Source organism: Sciurus vulgaris (assembly GCF_902686455.1).
Source record: "Sciurus vulgaris genome assembly, chromosome: 7".
NCBI classification, from domain to species: Eukaryota; Metazoa; Chordata; class Mammalia; order Rodentia; family Sciuridae; genus Sciurus; species Sciurus vulgaris.
Window position 1 is genome coordinate 16,346,773 of NC_136467.1, and position 27,347 is coordinate 16,374,119.

Genomic DNA, 27,347 nt, shown 5'->3' on the forward strand with positions numbered 1-27,347 from the left:
AATATTCCAGAAATGCCCAGGACTTCAGTGGGACCGGACATGGGCACAAGGCTAAAAGATGAAGTGGGGGAGGCAGGAGCCAGCGCCTCAGAAGACAGACACGCAGGAGGTGTGGTTTAAGCAGGGAGTGGAATGATCACCCGGCGGCTGGTGGACAGCTAATAAGGGATGTGGAGAAGCCAGGGCCAAGGGAGGTGGCCGCCAGGGGAGTTTGACATGTGGCTGTCTGAGAGGGAGCGGCAGAGGACAAGCCTGGTGAGTGTGGCGTGTTGGGGGTGGGGAGTTAGGTCGGAGGCCAGCTTCTAGCAGGGGCGCTCTGGGGAGCAGGGATCTGGCCTGAGCAGGTGAAGGAGGAAGTGGGGTGTGCGTGGGGGCATCACTGAAAGTCCATGATCTGGGCTGTCAAGCTTAGTAGAAATCCTGCAATTTCTGTTTAGACTATGCACGGCATTATGACAATATTTGGAATATTTTTTTTAAATTTGCAACTTCTTGAGGCTTTCTCTCAGAGGACAAAGGGGAGTTTCCACGAAGGGAGCCTGGCCTCAGGAGAGCTGAGAAGCCAGTCAGGGCTGAGCACGCACACGTGGCTCATCTTCTGTCTTTCTCAGCCCAAGAGCATGTCTGGGTCCTGTTTTCACCCCCTGTCCTGAAGAGGCCTCAGGAGGAGGCTAGGATAGCCAGCCTGCAAATACCTCTTAAAGATGGGCAGTAGGTGCCCTCATCCGCAGAGAACCTGATGAAGTGAAATCACCACGTTCATAAATTCTGCAAGGCCTGTGAGGTTTGTAAGCAGCTCCATTTATTTGAGTAAATAGCTTGTAAATAAATCATTGGTAAACATTACAAAATTAAATACATTTTCAAAAGCTTGCCAGTATACGTAGAATTCACAAACATAGTTCTTTTAAAAAATAAAATATGTTCAGAGCACCCTTGATATAAAATGCCTGGCCCCTGTCCTCAGACAGGGCTACCTACAGACATCTTACAGTAGGTGGGGTTTCATGGGGAGGCGGCATGGGCCTTCGGGAGGGAAGAAAGAGTTTCTACTTCCACCTTTTACCCCACCCACATCCTATCTGAATTTTAATTCTACTCCAAAGAGTTGGTATGTAACTGAGGAGGCAGGGCAGGTGCTCAGATCTAGCTCCAGGCATGAGATCCAGGTCACACTTAGGGCCAGGAGCCCCGAGTCCTCACCATGAGCCACCAAGCAAAGCCAGAAATGGAACTGTCTTGAGAGAAGGGGAGGCCCTCCCATCTCCACACTCCCTCAGCACTTTCTTAACCCACCTCTGGTCTGATGCTACTGAGGCACAGAGGGACCCAGAATTCACTTCCAAGGAGGAAGACGCTCAATCTGCTAACTTCCTTTTGACCTGCTTTCCAGAAGACAGAGTAACACACAGTATTTGGTTGAAAGCAGAGAATTCATTGCTACACAGTGCTTCCTTTTTCCATTGCAAAACACCACTCAGACAGCATGGGTATTTCTCTAAAAATCAGGTTAGCTCTTCAAATTAAGGGTTCATAAAACTTTAAACAACCACAAATGAGGCAATAAGCATATGACCTGGCAAAGCATCCCAAACAATGAAATCATATCAAGTCCACGAATTAAGCCCTTGACCAACTCTACGTTTTTGTAGTGTAGCTCATTAGAATAATGGATACACTAGATTCTTCCACTTTGGTGCAGAAAGTGAATGTTGAAGGTCAACAGCACTCACATGAAGAATGCCCAGTGGCCTCTTGGAAATACATGTGCTGTGACCTTCCATGAAAGGATGACCACAAGTTTATTCCATCCATGTGAAATAAAACTCACATCTACATTTCAACTTAGTCGTGTGTAGATATATACAAGTACAGGAAGTCTGACATCTGAGTCAAATATACAACTTAAGAAAAAAAATATTAGCAAACTGGTTGTCATAAAGCCACCTTCCCTGCATAGTAAGGTACTAAACATCTGAGTCCTTGCAGAAAACACTGCCTGTCCTGGCCTACCCTTGGAGGTCCCCCTGCTTTGAGGATCCTCGTTGGGCTGCAGTCAAGAGTCATGATATCTTTGCTATAAAATATTACACTAACGAAAACCTTTGAAACAACAAGAACAAAAATGAACGCTCTTGAATAAATGTCTAATAGATTCCCTCCCCACACACCAAAAAAAAAAAAAAAAAAAAAAAAAAAGTTGTTCATAAGGACAACTATTGTTTAATAAAAGTCTTCATGAAGTCCAAATCCCAGGACACTTTCTTCATCTCTGAGAGAGTTCTACCCTGTTCCAGAATCATATGCTCTTCTTCTGTGGAGGGCTAAGTTTCCTCATGCCTCTTATTCGGGAGAGCAGCTCTTTGATAAATTCCTGAAAGAGATCAAAGAAGTTCACGTGAGAGGTCGTGCTATTAAAAAGTGTGTTTAAAAATCTGCTTAACACAACTGATGTGAACTGCCCTTCGTTCAGTTGATGCATTTGGTGTTGACCCTAACTGGTAGAACACAGTTTCATAAAGAACACTCGAACTTCATGGCAGCATGCTTTCTCGCCATCTGTTCTCTTTCAGGAGGAAGTCAGACTGTGTCCACTCTGGTGCTACCTGTAACCTCAGAAAGCATGTATGGTTTCTGTGTTCCTTGGCTTCACTATGTACATATGCATCACCTGGGCATCTTGTAGTATCTGACTGAAGAGGTCCAGGTTGGGGCCTAAATGTCTGCATTTCCAACAAGGTTGCTGGTGATGCCAGTACTGTCCCCACAGCACACCTGCAATAGCAAGGCTACACCAGTGGTTTTCAAAATTCAGTGTGCATCAGATTCACCAAGGGGACTTATTGTTAGTCCTGCCTGCAGAGCATCTGATTCAGCAGATGGGGGCCTGGGACACAAGACTGTGCATTTCTGTGCTCTCACGTGATGCTGATACTGATGCTGCTGGCCCCAGGAACACGCTGAGAATCACTGGTCTAGAGCACAGTCTTTGGGCTTTTTTAAGTGGGAAACACAGACAAAACAGAAGAAGATCACATTTTATGTTACCACCCAGCAACTACACATACCTGAAATTAAAATTTACAGAACTCATTATATGCAAGGCACTCTGATATTTTCTATTTTATTCCAATTTTATTTACAAAGGAATGCTGGGTGAGACCCACTAAGGTGATTTCATGACCTGCCAATGAACCAGATCCCAAAGACTGAAAAACCGACCTAGCGTGGTTCCTTCTTTATGACATCAGGAATATGTTACTGTTGACTCGTGTTTAAAATGTACAGCTACTGAATAAGTTACAATTATTAGGTAATAATTATCTCCTCTTCCCATTTGATATTTGTCAAAGGCAGACCTGACAGCTGTCTGACTTTCTGATCAGCAAGGAACAGCGGGTGAAGCAAGCCCACAGGGGCCGTTGGAGACCAGAACCACTGAGAAACCCTGTCACCCTTCCCCACGCTCCAAACCCAGTCATCCCCCTGCCCCAGCGCAGCCCTGCCACAAGCTCCCACACCAAATGAGCCCTGCACTGCTCTCCAGCTCCGAGCCACAATAAGCTTAAATATTTAATATTCTGTCTGACACAATTTGTTTTTAATAGTCTTTTTGCCATTAGAAGAGTAATATATACTTTTTCTTTAAAAAAATTGGAAAATACAAATCAGCCATGATGTGCTCCTTAGAAGTAACCACTATGAACAAGTTTTCCTCCATGGATATTGTTTTTACTTCATTAAGATCATACTGTGTAACTCCATCCTTTCTTCCCACTTAGTGTTGTGTCAGAAGCACTTTCTCAAAACATTAATCAGGTTTTCTAAAGATCAGTGTTAGTGGTTGTACAATCTGTGTTGTATGGACACGGCACAATCTGCTTAATGCCTGATCCCTGGAGCTCTGGAGGGTTCCTGGCTTTTCAAAGTCATAAACAAGGGCACAACTGACATCTTCATGTGTAAGTCTTTGTCTGCAGTTGGACTGTTCCCTTTGGAGAGCTATCCCTTTAACACTCGCCATCTTTAACCTGGGACAGAACAAAATACAAGTAAAGATAAATACAGGACTATCTCAATTTTCTGAACACTGCCTATCTAATTTGAAGAATTTTCTTGGATAAAATAATGTTATATTTTCCCATTTATTTTACTCTTTTATATTACGGAGTCACACTGGTCAGGTATTCATATATGAACAGAGGAAAGTTATGTCCAATTCATTCTACTGTCTTTCCCATTCGCATCCCTTCTCCCTTCCCTTCATTCCCATTTGTCTAATCCAATGAACTTCTACACTTCCCCCCACACCCTCCCTTGTTATGAGTTAGCAGCCACATAACAGAGAGAACATTTGGCCTTTGGTTTTGGGGGACTGACTTATTTCACTTAGCGTGATAGTCTCCAGTTCCATTCATTTACTGGCAAGTGCCATAATTTCATCTTCCTCATGGCTGAGTAATATTCCATTGTGTAAATATACCACATTTTCTTTATCTATTCATCTCTTGAAGGGCACCTACATTGGTTCCATAGCTTGACTATTGTGATAATTTCCCATTTATTTTTAATTTTCATTTTGAAAAGTTAAATGTATTTCCTATTGTCTCCTTTACTATGTGATTTAACCAATGGATACAGAGTATCCTGAGCACATAATTTCAATTTTGTTGTTTTAAAAATGTGTTCTGCAAATGACTACTGCAAAGAATTTCTGTAGTTGACTATAATTTCCTTTCTTTTTTTCTTTAAAGCCAAGGTCAGGAATCACAAACACTATAATTTATTTTATTAGTAACTCTGGTAATTTTTTGCACTATTTTAATAACATGCTTTTCATAAAGTAAACACTAAAATCACATAAGGAATAATGTATCCAAACTATAGACCTTTCTCTTCAAGACAAAACTAATTCGGTAATTTAAATCAAATTCAAATTTTCTTACAAAATTTATCCTGATATGCATAAATCTCAGAGATTAAAAAGTTTAAATAAATGATGAAATTTGTGTTTTTGATGTATTAACATTAATGGAAAACTCATTTTAATTTTATATCAACTAATTACATGTCTATGTCTTAATATACTATATTGTGCATGATACTCAGTATTTAAGCTGTTCATTACATTTGCACATCTGAATACTCAACTGAGTTGAAAAAGAGCAAGACCAATATTTATTCTCCATATAGAAACTTGGCAACACCGCTAGCAGAGGATTCTGTTGGTTACAGATGATGCTCAAGGAAGATTCAAGGATCTCTACTCAAAGATTCTTGGGTGGCTCTTGGTTCGCATTACTCAAAAGCGCCGGAGATCACTGAAGAGATGCGGTGCGCAGAGCGCACTGACGGAAAGCAGAGTGGAGTCAGGGGCAGGCTCAGTCCATGCCAAGGCAGAGCCAGCGTGCCTCGCGGCTGGACGGAATGTGGGAGTCCGGTGCAGTGGGGAGAGGGGCCAGGAAAGACGGGAATGAAGGTCGTTGTTCCTCAGCAACCGGACAGAAGGGGCTGTGGGTTGCTGAAATGGGGGATGACCAGAGGCAAAAGCAACAGGTCTACAGATCTGTGCTGAGATGACAAGAAGAGAGGTAAACATGACACAGCATCTCAGCTCCAGGCCAAAACATAAATATGGACATCGCCAGCATCCGTATCAGTGGCTTTCAAGTTAAAAAACAAAAATGTTACTTGTGATGCACAGAGATTCAAGACTGAAACAAGAGTGTCATGAAAAATTATAATTTTTTTCTATTTTATTTTGAAAAAAACACAGGTCAGAACCAGCTAATGTGTTGTCACCTACAGTGTGTAAACACACATTGATCTAGACCTGGACTGTTCGATACACGAACCACATGTGGCTTTGAACTTGAACTCAGTTGATTCGGTAAAGTTTAAAATTCATTTTGTCAGTCATGCTAGCCACATATCAAGCACATCACAGCCACGTAGAACCACATATGTCAGCCACATATCAAGCACATCACAGCCACATAGAACCGCTTTGGACAAGGCCCATATAGAATATTTCCATTATCACAGAAAACGACTGGACGGCGCAGACGATGACAATGTTTTAAAGAGCAGGACGATGGGCAGCCTTGGAGGTAAGTGTGAGCAGAAAGGAACCAAAGCCAAAGACCGAGTCTCCAGCTCCGCCACCAGTTCTCACTTGTCAGAGGGCCGCAAGAAACAGGCGGCGAAAACAAAAAGGGCAGTTAAGGAGCAGGGAGAAGAAAGTGTTTCTGGAAGGAAGAGGGGGCGGACAAAGTCAAGCGCTGATGAGACGTCAGGTGAACCAAGGGCAGAGACAGAGTCACTGGCTGGGCCCAAAAGGGGCCATGTGTCCTGGGAGACAGAGTTTTAGTAGAAAGGAGGGAAAGAAGTTCCCACCACTAAAGTGCCTTGGTGACTTTTTTGTAAACAGTTGTATGGAAGTATAATTGGCGTGCCATAAAGTGTTACGTATTAAAGCATGAAACCACCACCAGCCTGCTCCCTGCACCATCGACAAATGGACATGTCCACACTCTAGAAGTTTCTTCGTGTCCCTGTGCAGGCCTCCCCTTTCCTCCTCCTGGGCAATTCTGGCTTGTTTTCTGTTACCCCGCATTAGTTTGGGCAGCACAAGATGGTCTAAGACACCAGTCTTTAAAAATCCAAATCGAGGACATACCATTGTGACCACCTCGCCCCAGCCTCGAGGGGAGGTTTGACAATGAAGGCAGAGGAGAAGTGACCCTCAGCGGGACCCTGGCGCTCAGGGCAGGGTGTGCACGTCATGTTGTGAGCCGTGTTCCTATTTCTTCCCAGGAAGCCGTTTCTCCCTGCGTGTCTGTCCGTTCCCCTGGCCGCAGGCATGGAGGCCACCATTGCTAGAAAGCCACTCCGCCCCCTCAGGCCAGCGTGGGGGAGGGCCACAGTCCCTCCAGCACCATTGCCATTTCCTTCCTGCCTTGGACCTCACCTTCTGCAGTCTGAGCAACAGCCAGCTACCAAACCAACCACTCCAGGGCCACTTCGAGTGACAGCGTCACTTCCCGTCTCAGGGGGTTACAAATGAGTGTGTCTGCTCTTCACTTTGTGAAGTGTTAGCAATGGACTTGAAGCACCTCCCCAGAGGCGACCACACCCCCACACGACACCTCCACCAGCCGCCGCTGCTACCCCCACCTGGAGCTCTTCCTCTCCTTCTTCCAGGTTCCTCTGAGCCTTTGAACATCCAGCTCTGTCACTGCAGGTGAAGCCTCTTACCTGCCCTCCACCAAACTCTCCTCCTTTAGAACATCTTTACTCAAGGCCTTTCTGAATGGCTCCCCTACCCCTTAAAACTGGGCAATATTTTTATATTTGAGAACACTCTACATTCACCCTTTTTATGCATTAATTCACTTGGGAACTATTCTTCCCCAGGCACATTCCGTGTGTTTAGTATCAAGCCAAGCTCTGGAAGGTGCCTAGTGTCTGTCTGAGGTTTAGATTCTGGTCACACTCATTGAACATATTCTAGGTGACAGGCACACTGGACATTTCATACGCCACCTGATTTAATTATAACAAGTATCTTGCAAAATAGGCTCAGAGGGGTTGAGAAGCTTTCCTGAGGTCACACAGCTACTGCACAGTCAGCTCAGGATTCAAACACTATGTTAATGTAAAGGCGTAAGGAACCTGCAACCGTTGCCCTGAGGGGAGAGTGCGACTCCTTCTCTCTGCACCGTGTTATACTGTCCGGGATGAGAAATCTTTTCATTAAGCAACCAAATTAGTTGATTTTAGTCTAAGTACAAACTGAACTGGCCTGAAATGCATATGGTATACCCAGCAATTCTTTAACTTTGAAGTGTGGGGGAAAGGATGACAGATATGTAAAGGACTGTGCTTTTCAGATGGACTCTGAAATTGTCTCCTGATATGAACCTTTTCTTTCAGTTCTCCCCAAAGTCTCTTCCCAGAGATAGACAGCCAAAAGCATGTCCTACATATATAAAAACTTGTTACATACAGAAGTGCTTTAAAGATCAGTGGGGTGAAGAAGGACTGACTGTTCAAAATATGTTACTAGGATAGTATGACAAGATGTAAAATTAGATCCCTATCTCACACCATATACACAAATGAATCGGAGGGGGTTTGAATACCTGGGTATAAAAAGTAAAAGTAAAAACTTTTAAAATAAAACATAAGGAGACTATATTTAAGACAACAGAGTAGTAAAAGATTTCTTTAACAAGACTTTTTTTGAAAGCACAAGCCATAAAAGAAGTCATTGATAAAGCTGACTTAAAACTTCTGTACAAAAGAAAGCATCATGAGTAAAAATAAGCTCCACAGTTTGGGAAATTAAATTTGCAATCTACATAAAGGTCAAAGGATTTCCAGCTAGAATATATAAAGAACTCTTTAAAAAAACACCAACCACTCAAAAGGAAGATGAGAATCTGAAATGGAAATTCCCAGAGAAGGAAACATGACCAGCCAATAAGCACATGTGTGTGTGCACGTGCACACACACAGACACACACAAGCTCAATCTTACTAGAAGTTAGGAAAAGATATATTAAAGCAATGAGATAGCATCAAATTGGCAACATCTTTCAAGTTTAGGAATTACAAGCTAAAAGGAAATGTTAAGATTCAGTGTGTAAGCTGGTGTAAATGTGAAGAGCAACCCCATTTCTTGGTATAGCCCTTGAAGAAACTTGTACATGGGACAATAGGTCAATAATAATTATTTTACTGCACCATCCTTCATAATATAAAAGTGAGCATAGCCCAAGGGAGTATCAACAGGAGAATGGAAAACTACATTAGAGTGTATTAAAACAAAGGAATGCTACACAGCAGAGAAAAGTAAATGAACTCTACCACAGCCCCCTTTCTTAACATGGATAAATTTCCAACATCTAAAGTTGGGCAAAATTTTAATCAAGCTGAAAAAGAACACTTGCAAAATATTATCTTCACTGTTGTGAAAGCACACAAAATAATCCACGTGCCTACTTGTTTCTCCACTTGGTTGCAAGAGTCTTCCTCGCCTGTTTTCCTAGAGCACCACTTAATAATGTGAGAGGTGCTCAGCAAAGGTTGGCAAAGTAAAGAATTACATGAATGCACAAATTAATTCACACCCGTGACGTGGAAGTAAAGAAAGGGGGAGGGGCACTAGAATCTCCGATGTCACTCAGTGAGGAGGAGAAACATACAAAGAATCAATTAGGCCCCACAGGTAAGAAGGCTCTAAAGTGACCTGTGTGCGTGTGTGTTCACGGTCCTGGGGACTACCTCAGGGCCTGCACAGGGAGCTTGAGCCTCAGTCCTTTTGACTTTTTATTTTGAGATGGGTCCTCACCAAGTTTCCCAGGCTGGCCTCAAACTTGAGATCCTCCTGCCTCAGCCTTCAGAGGCCCACCTGGGATTGCAGGTGGGCAACATCACAACTGACTAAAGGGACTTCTTTAAGCCCTGGTAAGCGAATGAAGCCAGGGGAGTTAGGGAAGAAGTTGGAGGAAGCATGCAGCCTCGGCTGTTCTTCACAAACACACACACACACACACACACACACACACACACACACACACACACACACACATACACGAATGCGGGCACATAGCAAAGAAGCAACTGAAAGAAGAGTAACACTTTCAGGGAGTTTGAAAGCAGACTCTTTGCAGCCACCTGAGCTACGACTCCTCTAAGAAGGAAGTCCAGGCCGTTTCTGAGGGAGCGGGCAGCAGCTGGGAGGACAGAAGGTCCTTTCTTGCTCTGGAGTTTCCGCTGTGTGGCTCTGTCACAGGGCCATCGCAGTGGCACGCTCTACTCTGAACCCTCCTCCTCCAGACCCCTCCTGGGTTCTGTGGCTTTCAGCGTGCACTGCCCAACCTGTCACCCGCCTGCTCAGCCTGTGCCAGAAGCAGCAGATGGACACACATTTTGTAACTATCACCAGAGCCAGGCGTCTGGGAGCCTTCCCGGGTTGTTCAAAGTCATCTGTGACCCTCGCTGATGATAATGCGCTGCTTTAAAGAAGACAGGTCCATTGGAAAAGAGGAAACGAGGGAACCGCAATGTGGTCGCAAATCTGCTCTGTGCATAAACCACACTCGTGTCCTTCTTTCAAACGTTTTGAACCATTTAAAAAGAAACAAGATAAACGGATATTATGCAGTGTCCCTGTAATTAGGAGTATTTACCAACAAGAGAACTTTGAAAAGAAATGCTTAGAATCATTGCCCAGGGAATGGTGTCACCAACCCAATAACTGTGCCAGGCAGAAGGGAGCCCAGGAAAACTCTGGATGCTCAACCTGCTTCTCCAGAAAATACCACTCACGCCTTACTCGAAGTGCAAGGGTTGGGGACCGAGAGGGAGAGAGACAGCAGGTGAGGACTCCAAAGGTGGGGATCCACGCAGGTCTCACGGCCCACCTGTGTGCCATCTCCTCTTTCTCCCCAGAACAGTCGCCGCCTTAAAACTGCATATTCCCGGGGAGCCATCTGCCCTGCCCCCAGCCTCACTCCAGCTGAGAGCAAAACTAGTCAACTGGAGTACACATTTTAAGCAGCTGCCTGACACTTCCAAAGAGCCTGCCATTCACTAGCCGAGGCGGGAGGTGGTGTTACGGTTTGGATATGAAATGTCCCAGAAGGCTCATGTGTGGAAGGCTTGGTCCCCAAGGCGGCAACCTTCAGAGGTGGGAAGTGACTGGATCGTGAAGGTTCTGATCTCCACAGTGGATCAATCTGTTGATGGGTCATAACTGAACAGGGAGGTGTGGAAACCGTGGGACCTGAGGCCTAGCTGGAGGAAGCAGGTCACCGTGGTGTGCCCTGGAAGAGGATGTCTTGTCCCCAGCCCTTCCTCTCTCTCTCTCCCTCCTGTCCACCACATCCTCCCCGCGTGATGTTCTGCCTCACTGTAGGTCCAGAAGCAACAGAGAAGGTGACCCTGGACTCTTAAAATGTGAGTCAAAATAAGTCTTTTCTCCTCTAATTTGACTTTATCAGCTATTTTGTCCAAAATTCTAACACATGGGGCAAGGTACATATGGGGTAGAGGCAGAGAAGAATTTCCACTCCACCAAAGCTTAGATAAGTGAAGAAAATTCCAGAAGGGCAGGATGGACCTCTTTGAAAAGGTGAAGGTAACACCTGAAAACCATTTTAAATAGCATAATCTGTCACCCAGAGAACCAGCTAGACACTAAAAAATCATGCTATAAACTTTAATCAGCTTGACCATGCAGGTCACCCATGGGGCCACACAGTGAATCAGCACAGATGAACCCTGCTTTGGGGGGTGTAAGGACTGCACTTCAGCAAGCTCTGTTCTCACTCGCCACTGAGATATTCAATTTCCCTCTTCTTGCGGGTGGGAGAGGACTTCTTATCTTTAGAGAGGTTCATCTGCTGACAGGGCACACCAGAACTGATTCCACTATTCAATGTCTGAAAAGAGGCTTATGAGCCTGTTAGGAGTAAGGGTCTGTGGTTGTGTCCATTGTAATGAGCTCTGCCAACATCACTTCCTGAAGGCCTTAGCTACATCCTGGCTTTTCCTTTCCCTCCTTTAACTTAGTGCCACCAATACTTTGTTGCCCATTTATTTTCCTGACTATCTGCCTTTAAAGATGAATTTGTTCTGCTGCGAGAGCAGTCCCATTACTCTACCTTAGAGACTCAGCCCACCCCTCTTAGGCTAATTTATTTTTCACCCAAATTTCAACCTTTATTTGTACACAGCAGAGGGGGTCACTGGCTATCACCATTTTCAAACTTATGCCCTTAATTCTTTCCTTACTTACTAACAGGCTTCTCAGAGTCTTTACATCTGCAATTCAGAACACACAAAATAGAATTCACCTAAATAATCTCACCACAGAGAATAATCAATGCAGTAAATTCAGCAAAATTATAATCTCTCACGGAATAATTACTAAGGAAACCAACGTCATTTCACCTAGATTCCCATTATCCATGAGGGAGAATATTATTTCTGAGGACATCTAAAGAGGCCCAGGCCATCTGTGAAGCAAAAAAGCATTTATTTGAGGTCCTAGAATTGTAACTTGGGAAGCACAGATTCCTGCAGAAACCAGAATGCGTCCCATTAAGGAGGGATTCAGAGGGTGCTTTTAAGGTAAAAGAGGAAGTTTAGTGGGTTACACAGACTGTTTATCAACACAGGATGGGAGGACACGTTTACTTCTAGCTCATTGGCCGCCATTTTCTAGGGAAGAGTTTGGTTTATACAATCCTCAGGATGTTCCTTCTCAGCAAATGACTTTCTTGTGGCACATCAGCAAGTCTACAGAGGTCTCCAAGCACAGGATGGGGTCTGGGTCACAAAATGATGTCACGACTGCCAATGTTTTCTTCACACTTCAAATACCTGACTTTTGTCTAAAGAAAAGGAACCCATTTTCAAACATTTGGTTGGATTTGGTTTGATCCTCTTTTGTCAAAGGTATAGAAATCCAAATACCATGTGTTAAACAGTCTTGAATTCATATTTTCTTCTGTCCAGATAAGTCTAAATATAGGGAGAAAAGGTGGATCTGTTTTTAATATAGGCACAACCTCTCTGAATTTAATGACTAAGACAAGACCCTAAAATCATAATTGGTCATTAGAAAATGTCAGCCAGGTCCAGCTCCATGTAAAGACTGTGCTTTGTCCACCATGTCTTTTATAAAAATAACATCATTAATTACTGGGGACAGGGCCACCAAAAGCAAGACACATGTGGCTTTTCTCATAATGATATGCTATCTTTCCTTACGTCACTGTTATGTCACCATCACCATAAGCATGAGTCTCAGGGTTGTCCTGTGTCTAAACAGCAGGTGGCAAAGTTCTTAGCTTTGTCAAAAGAGACATCTGATCTCTGCCCCCAGCTCCTGAGAGGTGAGCTCCAAACCCTTAGAACATCTGTGCCCTGCACCCACCCCCCAAAATATTTTTATTTCCCGGGGGGATTGGGTCACACCAGAGTGTCTAACAAGGTGATTTAGAGTGGGGTTTTGGGTCACGTAGTATCAGCTACAGACTGAAGGCAGCCACGTGGGCAGTCGACCAGGTTAATATGACCAAACTCCAGATACCCAGGCTCCGAGGAGCTTCCTGGTTTTTACTCTGCACTTAACATCACTGCTGAGAAAATGAGCTCTGTTGATTCCATGGGGAGGAGACCCCTGGAAGCTCCATATTTGGGACTTTAGCCTGTGAGTCTCATCCCGTGGCTGATTTTAATTTGTAACTTTTCACTATAATCAAGTGGGACTGGGATTATAACCAATTTCAATGAGTTCTGTGTGCTCCTCTAGTGACTTCTCAAACCTGAGGTTGATCTTGGGGACCCTCCAACTTGCAATTGATGTCAGAAGTCAGGGTGGTCTTGTGGACAGTTCCCTAACTTTGCAAAAACCATTGAGTAAAGATGAGGAAATAAACGAAAAGTCTTCTCATGACTGCATGCCTATGGAGAGCTTACCTAACATTTCTGGGTTAGTTTCCCTGATAAAGACAATCCTATTAGGTTTTATAAATAAAACCTAAGCAAATGAATGAAGGGAATGTAGTTCAGTGGCAAGCTGCGTCTCCTCCAGTCTCCCTCATCGGTTGTGTGTGTGTGTGTTGTAAATAACACATTTAGATGGTCTCACTCTCATCACCTCAGTGAAGGACTACTTCCAGATATACAATAAACTAATAATAATTTTAAGAGATAGATTAGGATGCTAAATGAATAGCATCACTTTTCCATTGTAAAAGAGGCACAGTCACCTTGACATCAGGGTAGAAGGAGGGTTTGCCTCCTTACTACCAACACGGGCAGACACCAGAGAGGGCCTGTCTTTCAGAGAACACTGGTCAATTTCTATTTATAAACCAAGATCACCCATATCATGGCATGGCCATGACATTTCCATGACCTGGCAGAATATTGGAACCTGAAATGCTTCTTGCCACCTACTCTCAGACTGAGTCATCCTAGTGAACATTGGATGCGCAGCAACTTACAGGCTTTCACTGGTAAAAGGACAGGTCACACCACAATCTCTAGTTCAAAAAATGAAATAAATGCACAGAAAGAAAACCTGATGTTTATCAGAGAACAACGGCGTGGGCACCTTCAACTTTAAACAGAGACTGTTTTTAAGAGTCCATTAATTGCCCTGCTAACTCCCCCAACAGATGGTAAGGCAGATGCCCTCCAGGCCGTAGCAAGCATACTTTCTGTCCATCATCCTAGCAGAAAGGAAATACTCCTATGTGATCCCTAAAGTTTAAAACTATGAAAATTAAAAGTGAGAAATAGGAAAAGAAGTTCCTCCCTGGCTTGGCAGTAGGTGCCCAAATCCCCACCCTTAATTTGTAAAGCTAGGCCATCACTACGTGTTATTCAAATTCATGTAATGTGCTCAATACAATAACTCCTTTTCTTCTTGCATCATATAGAAATATCCTTTTCCTACCCTTATTAAATCAGCTCTATTTTTATATCAACTGCATCTAAAATGGCATTTACTTAAGGGGAAAATATTAAAACAGCATTCTTATTAATCACTAATACTTTACTATGGTGACCACTGTGTATTGCTGGGTTTTAATGTGTCCAACTCAGAAAAAATTTATATGTCAGGAGTCCATAGTTTGAATGTGAATCAAATGGAAAAATAGATGACCTTCTCCTATTATTAGCCTGTGATCTTCACAGGAGGAAACCACAGACCCAAAGTATATGACAGAAGTTGACAAACCAAAAACAATATCGCATCTAAGAAATTAGCAGAATCCTTAAGGTTCAATCACCAAATTTAATAATTCAAGAATACCATTTTTGGTGAATTGGGGCTTTCTGTATATTGAACATTTGGTGGAGAGCATTGCTTTAAACAGAATTGGGTTCAATTGACACGCTAAGGGCATACATGCCAAGTTTCATGTCATCTGTGCTCTCATACATACCCTGGCTTCCCACTCACCAACTGTGTGACCTTGGGCAATTCTTCCAGGCCCCATCTGTCCCCATTTAAGGGAGCAGGGTGTAGGGAGAGACTGAGAAGATTTGTGAAGTTCACAGTCCAGGGACACAGGCTCCATGAAGATTAGGACCTAAGCACAGTACTATAGAATGCTTCCTTCCCCAAACCTTAACTCCACATGACTAAAGGACTATTTTCAGCAGTTCCTTTTACTCAACTCATGTTCAGCTCTCAAGAAAACTTGTAAGACAAAAGTAAAAGGCAAAAATCAAAGTTCAAAGAGAAAAAGTAATCATTACAATCAGACTCAGATACAGTGGGACTGTTGGAATCATCATGTTGGGAATCTAAAACAACTATGATTAATATGCTAAGGACCCCAATGAATACAGAGGGCAGTATGCAAAACAGGTTGCAATGCAAGCAGAGAGATGGGCATTCTAGAACCAAAATGCAGTTACAAAAATCAAAAACAGTGTAACAGAAATGAATAATGCCTTTCATGGACTCAATAGTAGACTGGATGAAGCTGGAGAAATAATCTAAGTGTGAGGCTGTCTCAATAGAAATTGATAGAGATATAGTCCATGTTCATGGACAGAAAGACGCAATATTATCAAGGTGTGAGTTCTTTCAGTTTGACCTATAGATTCAATGCAATCTCAGTCAAAATAAACTGATTCCAAAGAGGTAAGAGATTCAGAATAACCAATGCAACATTGGAGGAGAGGAACAAGTTCAGCGAACTGACACTATCTAACTTCAAGACTTGCTGTAAAGCTATTAAGTAATCAAATCAGTGTGGAACCGATGAAAGAAAAGACAGATTGTTCTATGCAACATAACAGACCCACATGAATATAATCAACTGATTTTTTATGAAGGATCAAGGACAGTATACAAGAATGCCATCATCAACAAATGGTGCTGAGACAAGTGAACATCACATGCATCATACATAGATCTAAATGTAGAGCGTATATCTATAAAACTCTTAAAAGACATTGGAAAAATCCAGATGATCTGCTATTTGGTAATTAATTTTAGATACAACATCAAAGGCAAGATTCATGCAAGAAATGGTCAAGAGAATAAAAAAAGAAGTTACAGAGAAAATATTAGGAGAAAATATTAGCAAAAGATAAATGAGATAAAGAGCTATTTGCCAAATGTACAAAGGAATTTCTTGGTGTGTGGTGCTGCATATTGAACCCAGGACCTTGTGTATGGTAGACTAGAGCTGTACCATTGAGCCACACCCTCAGCCACAAAGAATTTTAATAATTCAATAATAAAAACATAACCAGGTTAAAAAATGAACTAGAGTCCTTAACAGACACCCTCATCTAAGAATGTATACAGGTAACAAGCATATAAATAGATGCTCCAAATTATACATCATCAGGGAAATGCAATTTAAAGCAATGAGATTTCATTCTTATTGCTGATGAGAACAGAAAATTGTACAAGTTCAGTGGTTTCTTACAAAACTAAACATACTCTTCCCATACAACACAGCAACCACAATTCCTTGAGATTTACCCAAAGGACACGAAGACACGGCTACAAAAACCTACATAAGAATGCCCATAGCAACTTTTTCATAATTGCCAATACTTGGAAGCAACCAAGATGGCCTTCAGTAGATGGATGTGGTATCTGCAGACAATGAAATATTATTCGGTACTAAAAAAAAAAAAAAAAATGAGCTAACAAGCAATGAAAGACATGGAGCAAATTTAAAAGCACATTATAAAGAAAATATGTCAGACTGAAAAGGCTACATGCTTATGACTCCAATATGGCACTTCAAAAAAGGTAAAACCATGGAGAGAGTAGAAAGATCTATGGTTATCAGAGGTGAGGGAGAAAGGAAGGATGAGCAGGCAGAGCACAGAATTTTTAGGGTAATGAGAATTGTTCTGATTGATATTCTGATGGTGGATATGTGTGTCATTATATGTTTGTCAAAACCCACAGAATGCAAAACACTGAGGGTGAGCCCTGATGTGAACCATGCGTTTGGGTGATCATGATATGTCAGTGTAGGATCTTCAATAGAAACAAATGTACCACTCTGGTGGGAGATGTTGACAGTGGGGGGATGGCGGGGGCTGTATATAGGAAATCTCTACCTTCTGGTTAAGTTCACCATGCACCTAAAACTGCTCTAAAAAATTAAATCTACTAAAACATTTTTAAAGTTATGGATGATTGAAGAAATGTTTAAAAGTTTCATGAAAAAAAGATTAAATGAGTTAATGTAAGAGTAGATCAGTGCCTGGCATTTTAAATGCTTAGTAATTATAGTTCTTACTAAATAGTTCTTACTAAATAGCACAGTTCTTACTAAATCCAGGAAGGTAGTTATGACTACCTCCATTTTATACAGGAGGAAATAGGTTCAGAGAGGTTGAAAAAATTGCTTATAGTCACATAGCTAGTATTGGCACTGGTGTGATCTCTTGACTCAAAGTTCGGTATTCTCTCTAACACCTACCCTACTTCCGCAATGAGAGGCTATAAATAAATGTATCTGAGTGGGCACAGATGTCTTCCTTCCATTTCTAACTTCAAAGTGATATACTAAATTGTATCTAAAATAATTTTGATCAAATATCATACCTCCAGAGACAGCGATTTTAAGGACATCATTAATTGTTAGGCATTTAGTTCAGCTAGGACAAGGTCCTTTAAAGTCCTAAATCTCTCACTCAGTTAAGTAGTTTAGGAAGATTGCAGACAGACAGACAGAGTAGCATATCAGATGTCAGATACGAGTCGAGCCCTGGTTTGCTGACTCTCTGCTCTGACATCATGGGCTAGTTACTCAAACCCTCTTCACTTTAAGTGATCATTTTGAGTCCAAAATAAGATAATGGATGTTAGTGCAAAGTGACTACAGAACTCTGGAAAAACAGAAGCTATTACTCTTATCTCACAATCCAGGTGCCAGAAAAATCTATTTCTCATGAACACAAGCTCAAAGGCAAAACTGCCCTGCCTTTCTGAAATGATCCTTTCACGAATAAACAAAATTAAATGAAATTTCTCAGCATTTCAAAGCACTTCCATTCCTAGAAACCATGAGCTAAAAAAAGAACACAGAGATATTCACTTGGAAGCTCCAGCTCATTTTCCTCCTTTCTTCTTTCAAAACTCTGAAGATTATTCAAATATGACATCCTTTCATCCTTAAGCCTCCACATCAAAACTGGTTGAGGAGATTTTTGTTCCAGGGGCAAGCCCACCATCTTCCTTAAATTGCATGACTGTTAACCACTGTAAATATTTTGATCCCTAGACGCTGCAAAGCCTGGGAGGTGGGACGGGGGAGGGAGAACAGGGCTCACTGAGAAACAGTGGGAAAATGGGGTGTCCTCTGATGGCTGCCTGTGGAGCCGATCAGAAGAGAAATCTGCAAGTCCAAACCTCACCTAAATAAGCAAAACAGGAACTTCACCTGGGTGAAGAACCGAAGAAAAAGGGAATAAGCAGATGAGTAAATGGCATTTCTGCATGCAGTCCAGTTGTCCTCGCCAGCAACCTCTCCACCTCCATCACCTGGCTATTCGCCTGCATAATCCATCACTGTTCTTGAGTGCAGTGCTACCTGTCTTGTCTAATCTGCCACAACAGTTTAAAACCACTCTCCAAATATCTAATTGTTTTAACTTATATTAACTCCCCAAATACCTATAAGTAAAGTTCTGTTCCAGATTGTTTTACAGCTGCTCCAGGAGGAAAGGCTGGGGGTAGGACGATGGTAATGAAGCATTTAAGCACAAAGGAAGTATATTACATGTTTGACGAAAACACTGGAGCAGCCGGGCGCAGTGACACACGCCTGTAATCCCAGCGGCTCGGGAGGCTAAGGCACGAGGATCGCAATTCAAAGCTGGCCTCAGCAAAAGCAGGGTGCTAAGCAACTCAGTGAGACCCTGTCTCTAAATAAAATACAAAATGGGGCTGGGGATGTGACTCAGTAGTCAAATGTCCCTGAGTTCAATCCCTTGTAACAACAAAAAAACAAAAAACAAAAAACAAAACAAAACAACAACAACAAAAAAACACTGTTGTAATAAAATAGCAATAGGTACTAGACAGAATAAAAGACAAGGTGGTTATCAACTCCAGGAAAAGCAAAGAGTTATATAAGAGAGGAGTCATGATCATATTTCAGTGTGGGCTCAGTAGTGAATAATATTTTTTTAATCATGATATTATAACTCTCAACTACTGATTTAACAAAGATTATTATATAATTTTATTGTGGGATGGATAAAAAGGAATTGAGTGCAGATTAAAAGAGCTATCATATATCCCCTTAGGTCAAAGAATGAAAAAAAAATAGTAAATGCATATTTTAGTAATATAAGAGTAAATAACAGGGAAGCAAAGGGATATATATACACATACATATATATACATGTATATATATCCATGTAAAGAGGGGTCCAAGAGATGGAGAAAGATTATTTTTTCTTTATGAGCCTTATAATTTTTTTGGTTTTCAAAAGTATGAATATGTATTACATTGACTAAAAGTATGTAATAGGGAAAATTTTAAATCTCTGACTGCAAGATGTAATCAAAACTGAAGGTTGTAAGAATTCAACTCAAATGGGTAATTAGCCTCAAACCAAATGATCATAAAACATCTTAATCACTGAAATCTTACACACTCATAAAAGCATTTTCTTCTCCCTTTATATCATGTCAAAAATCACGAGACTTACCACCAATTACTTTATTGTTACAACAAATTTCAAAACATCTGACAAATCCTCCAATGCCTCTGATGTATCACAGGAACTAACCAAAAGTACTTCTTTTACTAATATTTTCATATTAATCTCAACCATGTTCTTGCTTTCAGTCATTAGAGTCTACATTCAATATCTTAGTCTATTCCAACTAATACCAGTTGTTTTAATACTAATATTTATATACACAATAAATACCCAAACAAAGCATAACATTTTTCTCTCAATAAAGGTAATTCTTTTTAAAAACAGGATTGGCTTTAAGCTTTTTAAAATACATGCCTATAAACTGAAAGGATATGTTCTCCAATTATAAGTCTAAAATTTTACAATGATTACACACCCTTCCACAATTTTCTTTGAAGGCTGGTTTTTATCTAAAGCAAGCAACACACCCCATTCCATTAGTTTTAAGTCTTCCTGAACTAGACACTTTAAGCTTAGAAATAAGTCATACTGTGAAACAAACGCATTCATATAATAACAGTTGATTAGCATTCATTTACTGTGATTTAGCATTAAAAACAGACAAATTGTTTTAATAAAAACCAAGTCAAACATGGCATTTAGGAAAAGTGATTTGTTTACCTCTGTTGGTTTGTAGCAGTCTACAAGAGCTTCCTAGAATTAAACACATAGAAATCAGTTTTACTATTTTAAAATTCAATGCCACTTTTAAAGAGAAATTAAAATCATTTTGTCTCTATACCATTATTTTTACAATGGTAAATCAAGACTTCATACTGGTCATCCACAATCGCACTTGATTTCGACACCAGCTGGTCATTCAAAAATATTTAAATACCATTAATATGCAAGAATGCACATACATGCATACACACCTTTACTTTGGGGAGTTTTAAAATAGAAAAAGACTGGGTTTTTATGCTACTGTAGCATTGAAAACAAAACCCAAACCCTGACCAGATTATGAGCACCTCACTGAGGAGAAGAGCTTACTTTTAAGGATGGGGACGGGAAAGTGGCCATCGGGTCTATCTACAGGGGGATGCAGACTGACTCCAGAAGCTCAAACCCAGGATGCCCTTCACAGGAAGTGATGCCCCACTGCAGTTTTCTTGCATTAACTGATGGAAACCCAGAGGGATCCCTGGGGTTTCAAGTCCATGACTTGTTATGCACGCCCACCTTTCCTTTGGGCTGTCTACTTGGTTAATATTAAACAGGACATACTTGAAGTTTAGAAAACCCGTGCAAGAGGGTGGCAATCACAGCAGACCTGGAGAGGGGGCTTGGCCAAGATTCAGCTGCAGGCCAGCTTAGGACCCAACCTCCTCAGGCTCCATGTCTCAGCTGGGAATCAAGGCAATGGAATGATCGCTAAGAAAGCTCCTTTCAAATTCTTGATTTTTATGTCACTTTTTTTTTTTTAGCTTTATCACTTTTTTTTTATTTTTACAGACTGCATTTTGATTTGTTGTACACAAATGGGGTACATCATTTCGTTTCTATGGTCGTGCACGATGTAGATTCACATCATTCGTGTACCCATACATGTACACGGGGTAATGATGTCTCATTATGACCTTTTTATGTGACTACATTTGCTGCAGAACTGACACCTACTTCATCTTTTTATTTTTTGACTTTTATGACTAGGATGTTGTTATCTCCCAACTAAATCTACCCACAAGAAATAATCATGACAACTGAGGCTGTCTGCCAGTTGAGGGACAGGAGTAATTATGAGTACATTAAACACATCAATGCATGAAAAGGTACCCTTGGATTTGCCTTAGTGATCATTCATCACTGGTGATAACCAACAGCCATAAACAGTAATTATCAGTGGACGTGCAGAACGATGGCAGGTTAAAGGCTAATTAGGAACCTCCAAATGCAATTTTAAAATGATAGATTTGAAATCCTGCGGGAAGGACTGTACCTAGTTCATTGCTTTCCCCTAGGGAAACAGACGTGGCCACCTGGAGCGTTAAGCTAGAATGCTGTCAGGTGAGCATCTACTATAGGATTTCTTACCACGTAGAATGATGCCATAAGCAAACGAATCTAGAAATTAATTTCAAGCTTGACACCATCCACCCCTGGACTCGGATATTCCCAGTCCTGCTCAGTTCGTCTCCTTCCTATATGCTCCTGGGCACCACTGTTCTTCCTGGAAAATGATCTTTGGAGAAGGAACCAGCCCTCTCCCAGGAAAATGAAGCTGGAGAAAGTCACACTCAAGGTGCTGAGAGCGCTGACTACGGTCAAGAGCTGCTTTATCATCAGAGGTGCGGCCTGCGAGGGCGAAGACCCAGAGCAGCAGTGCTTCGCTCTCTGCAAAATGTCCCATCCGAGTCCTGGTACCAATGCCACCATAGGGCAGAAGCAGCTCCAGCAAAGCCTTGGAGACCAAGTGGATCCAAACCTGGTGACTGCAAAGGCCTACACCTCGAAAGCGGCTCACCTGTAGTTTTACTGCTCTCTCCTCCTCACTGTCTGCATCAAGAAGGTCGTCGATGTCGATTTCCACGTCTGGCATTTCTTCTTCCTGTAGGGCAAATAGGAAGACATTTTAGTTAAGGGAAAACTAAATTGTGCAAAATCAATTTAGGTGAGTTAATTAAATGACTAGGTTATCTGAGGAAAGGGGATGATGGGTAAGAACAGGAATGAGTGACCTGGGGGAAGAGGGGGGCAGGGAGAGGAAGGGGCACAGGGGAGCGGAAGATAGGACAAGGGAAGAGGGGATGGGGAGGGAGGGGGAGAGAAAGGGGGGAAAGGAAGGAGAAAGCCACAGAGGGAGGGAGGAAGGGAGGCAGTTAAGATATTTAAGAGCCACAAAGCAGAAAAAGTGTTAATTCAGAAATGACGGTGTTCTGCTTGCTACCAGAGGACCACCCTGTGCGTGCGGCGGCTGGGCCAGGCAGACCACGGGAAGGGTGGGGAGCTGCAGTTTCCGCCTGCGTCACCCTCCTCTGCCTCTTCTGCCTTTATTCGTGGATCCACAGCCCCCTTCAGAGCTTGGGTCTGGGAAAACCCCCGAGACCCTGTGATTCCACCACAGGTTTGGGGCCCCGCAATGCTCCAGCCCCAGTTTCTGATTTGGAGAGGCTGTGTGATCCAAGGAGACCCAGGGAGACTCTGGGAAAGACGCTCTTCCCTCGGGAGCACCCCCCAACTCCCTCCGAACTGAGCATGGGCTGAGGAAGACGCAGCCCTGGAAACTGAAGAGGGGCTGGTTCAGGATGAGGCTGACCCCGTGCTGGGAAGAGAAGGGCAGCAAACAACAAAAGAAGTGGTTCCGGATCAAATGACCAAGACACCAGGTAAACAAACGCTGTATGTAGTTTTAGCCAGTATGGGCTGAGCAACAGAAGGTGTCCAGTTCTGAAAAGAGGGCAAGGAAGGTGAAAGACTTGGCTAACTTGGAATCTGAACTTCGAACACAAGTAGACCTTGGCTCCCTCTCATCTCTTCTGTCACCTAAACCACCTCTATACCTCCCAGAACATCATCGTAAAGTGTCCAAATAAAAAAGCATGTAAGACAGACCTGCAATTTTGCATTTCATCTTCTATGTGCAGTCACCTGCAGCTCAACTGCTCCCAGCCACAGGGACGGCGGAGCACTATCTGCAGGAGCTAGGGAGAAAGCTGCACACCGGGACACCTGGGACGTCACCAGGGCTTAGCTGCTCTGTGTAAGCTACCTTGTCTCGACTTCCCGGGTAAGGCTGACTTTCTGAACACTCCTTTTCTAGGAAAATGAACTTAGTAAATATTAGTACTCAACCTGTCGTGTGTTTGGTTCTAACACAAAAGCAGGACCTGATTATATTGGAGAAATAGGAATATGACCCCCTACCCCCAGTAACACTAGATCCCAAGGGCAGATCCTTAGTAGGCAGGAAAATTACAGAGACAACGCTTCCAATGAGCCCCTGGTGACTTATCCCTGCTCCTGGGGAGAATTTCTGTTTAGAGCATTTGCTCAGGTGTTAAGAGCTAAACCACTTGGATGTCAGTATTTATTGTGGATGTGAACATTTCCGGTCTCATCTGCAGGCCTTGACCTGGGGGAAGGAAGGTTTCGTGTTTTCATATCTGCACTTAATGATCATTTACCTATTAACAGAACCTGGTGACCCGGCAGTAGGAAGTTTCAATGTTCTGACAAGCGTAAGCCTGCAGGGTGCCCTTTCTCTTGCTAGGACACGGATTCTGGTAGCCTGGCAGCCTGGATCAAGGTCAGTTGCTACTCTGGGGCAAGTTATTCTGGTCAGTTTCCATACCCACATAAATGAAATATTAAATGCCAACTACCTTTGACACATGGATTAAATTAGTTAATTGATATCAAGTCCTCAGAATAGTACCTAACACAGATAAGACTGCCTGAGTGCTGATGCTAATTTCTATGGTATTTTAAGGCACACAAACCACGGAAACTAAACCTTAAGTAGAGGGACAATTCCAACATTCTTAGTCTTATGAGAGTTAAAAAAAAAAATGAGATGAAAATAAAAGCATATCTCAGAAAATTCTAATGACTTCAGAACTGGGGACAACGGTTTCTTGCTAGAAAGTAGCTACAAAAAAAAAAAAAAAAAAAAAATTAAAACACAACCACCTAGCTTCCCAGGATGTCAAGGTGAGGGGTGTGAATCTGACTTTGAGAACAGTTGTGGGTACCTTCCTTGTCCTGGGAACTTTGTCTACAAGAGCCAATGAACACAGGCAGCCCTGGCCTCCAAGTGGATACTGCTGTGCTGCTGTGACTTTTCCCTCCTTCCCTAGTCCCACACTTACATCCAGCCAGTCAACCTCTCAGACAGATACAATGCAGCCATTTCCAATGAGATGCCATTTTTAAACCTCTCCTCACGCAGGTCGGGGACGTGGGTACTAGTGTGTCTCCATCAGGGAAGAGGATGTTGGAAGGATCTCAAAGCTACACTTCGTTGCCAGAACCCCACATAGGATGTGGATATTGCTTTGCTCTATAGGTACCAGCCTCCCTGGCCACCACCACTGACCCTCCACCAGGTTGGTGTTCTCTTGCCTAGATGTTTTAGCATCCAACCATCTGATTTTGTGTATATTTGGAATCAGGTTTGAATGGAACACTGGTAGGAGAAGAATGGGAACTATTGGGGGACCTCAAATAGAAAGGAGTCCATGTAGCTTTAAAGTATCGCTTGATAAAAACAGCAGCACTTTCAAAGATTGGCCAGAATTTCCACAGTGAAAGGACCAGTGGGGACACAAACACCCACAGAGAAACTCACTAGATTACAGAACTGACAACCCATAAACAGGAACACAGATTGGTGGTGGGAGGCCCCAGCACAGAGGAATCACCCACAGGAACCCCCAGTCCAATGAAGGGCAAAGGCCATCGTGAATCAGTCCCTGAAGAAGAGTTGGTCACATGCTGCATGTGTGTTTTGGAAAGTGCAGCTCAAATGAATTCAGTGACGTCCGCTTTACAGGTAGCTGTAGTAACTACCATATAAGGCCAGAACAGCCCGGCCGGTCTCAGGCAACTCCATTTTTTTTTTTTTTAATTAATTTATTTATTTTTTTATTTTTTTTTTATTGTAAACAAATAGGATACATGTTGTTTCTCCGTTTGTACATGGCATAAAGGCATACCATTTGTGTAATCATAAATTTACATAGAGCAATGTTGTTTGATTCATTCTGTTATTTTTTCCCTTCCCCCCACCCCTCCCACCCCTCTTTTCCCTCCATACAGTGCTTCCTTCCTCCATACTTGCCCCCCTCCCTAACCCTAACTCTAACCCTAACACTAACCCTTCCCTCCCCCCCATTATGTGTCATCATCCACTTATTAGCGATATCATTCGTCCTTTGGCTTTTTGAGATTGGCTTATCTCACTTAGCATGATATTCTCCAATTTCATCCATTTGCCTGCAAATGCCATAATTTTATCATTCTTTATGGCTGAGTAATATTCCATTGTATATATATGCCACAGCTTCTTTATCCACTCATCAATTGAAGGGCATCTAGGTTGGTTCCACAGTCTGGCTATTGTGAATTGAGCAGCTATGAACATTGATGTGGCTGTATCTCTGTAGTATGCTGATTTTAAGTCCTTTGGGTATAGGCCAAGGAGTGGGATAGCTGGGTCAAATGGAGGGTCCATTCCGAGTTTTCTAAGGAATCTCCACACTGCTTTCCAGAGTGGCTGCACTAATTTGCAGCCCCACCAGCAATGTATGAGTGTACCTTTCTCCCCACATCCTCGCCAACACCTGTTGTTGCTCGTATTCTTGATAATCGCCATTCTAATTGGGGTGAGATGGAATCTTAGGGTGGTTTTGATTTGCATTTCTCTTATTACTAGAGATGTTGAACATTTTTCCATATGTTTGTTGATTGCTTGTAGATCTTCTTCTGTGAAGTATCTATTCATTTCCTTAGCCCATTTGTCCACTGGATTATTTGAATTCTTGGAGTAGAGTTTTTTGAGTTCTTTATAGATTCTGGAGATTAGTGCTCTATCTGAAGTATGATTGGCAAAGATATTCTCCCACTCTGTAGGCTCTTTCTTCGCATTGCTGATAGTTTCCTTTGCTGAGAGAAAGCTTTTTAGTTTGAATCTATCCCAGTGGTTGATTCTAGCTTTTATTTCTTGTGCTATGGGAGTCCTGTTAAGGAAGTCTGATCCTAGACCAACAAGGTGAAGATTTGGACCTACTTTTTCTTCTATAATCTGCAGGGTCTCTGGTCTGATTCCGAGGTCCATTTTGAGTTTAGTTTCGTGCATGGTGAGAGATATGGGTTTAGTTTCATTCTGTTGCATATGGATTTCCAATTCTCCCAGCACCATTTGTTGAAGAGGCTATCTTTTCTCCATTGCATATTTTTGGCACCTTTGTCTAGTATGAGAAAATTGTATTTATTTGGGTTTGTGTCCGTGTCCTCTATTCTGTACCATTGATCTACCTTTCTATTTTGGTACCAATACCATGCCGTTTTTGTTACTATTGCTTTATAGTAGAGTTGAAGATCTGGTATTGCAATACCCCCTGTTTCACTCTTCCTGCTAAGGATTGCTTTAGCTATTCTGGGTTTCTTATTCTTCCAGATGAATTTCATAATTGCTTGCTCTATTTCTGTAAGGTACGTCATTGGGATTTTAATTGGAATTGCATTGAATTTGTATAGCACTTTAGGTAGTATGGCCATTTTGACAATATTAATTCTTCCTATCCAAGAACATGGAAGATCTTTCCATCTTCTAAGGTGTTCTTTAATTTCTTTCTTTAGTGTTGTATAGTTCTCATTGTAGAGGTCTTTCACCTCTTTTGTGAGATTGATTCCCAAGTATTTTATTTTTTTCGAGGCTATTGTGAATGGGGTAGTTTTCCTAATTTCTCTTTCTGAAGATTCATCACTTACGTATAAACATAGTGGCTGCACTAGAAAGCACAGATACAGAACATTTCGTCCTCATAGAAGGTTCCATTGGACAGCTCTGACCTAGCGTCCACTAACTCTCTGGCCTGGAGTCAGGAAGCAAAGCCCCTTTTTCCCTCTCCAAAGGGCCTGACAGGAGGCAAGGAAATGCCTGGTATCTCAGGGCCACTCACACA

The 27,347-nt window shown here is 42.3% G+C and overlaps 1 protein-coding gene across 2 annotated transcripts in view; it reads right to left on the reverse strand.

The window, feature by feature from the left end:
* Positions 1 to 780: 780 nt before the first annotated feature.
* PPP1R14C (protein phosphatase 1 regulatory inhibitor subunit 14C) overlaps positions 781 to 27,347 on the reverse strand; it is an 84,060-nt gene continuing 57,493 nt past the window's right edge. For both annotated transcript variants that reach the window (XM_079146903.1, XM_079146904.1), the window contains exons 2-4: positions 22,187 to 22,270; positions 20,344 to 20,376; positions 781 to 2,374 (exon numbers count right to left, since the gene is read on the reverse strand). In XM_079146903.1, coding sequence (XP_079003029.1) covers positions 2,300 to 2,374; positions 20,344 to 20,376; positions 22,187 to 22,270 — 192 coding nt within the window. In that variant the 3' untranslated portion in view covers positions 781 to 2,299. The remainder of the gene's footprint in view (positions 2,375 to 20,343; positions 20,377 to 22,186; positions 22,271 to 27,347) is intronic.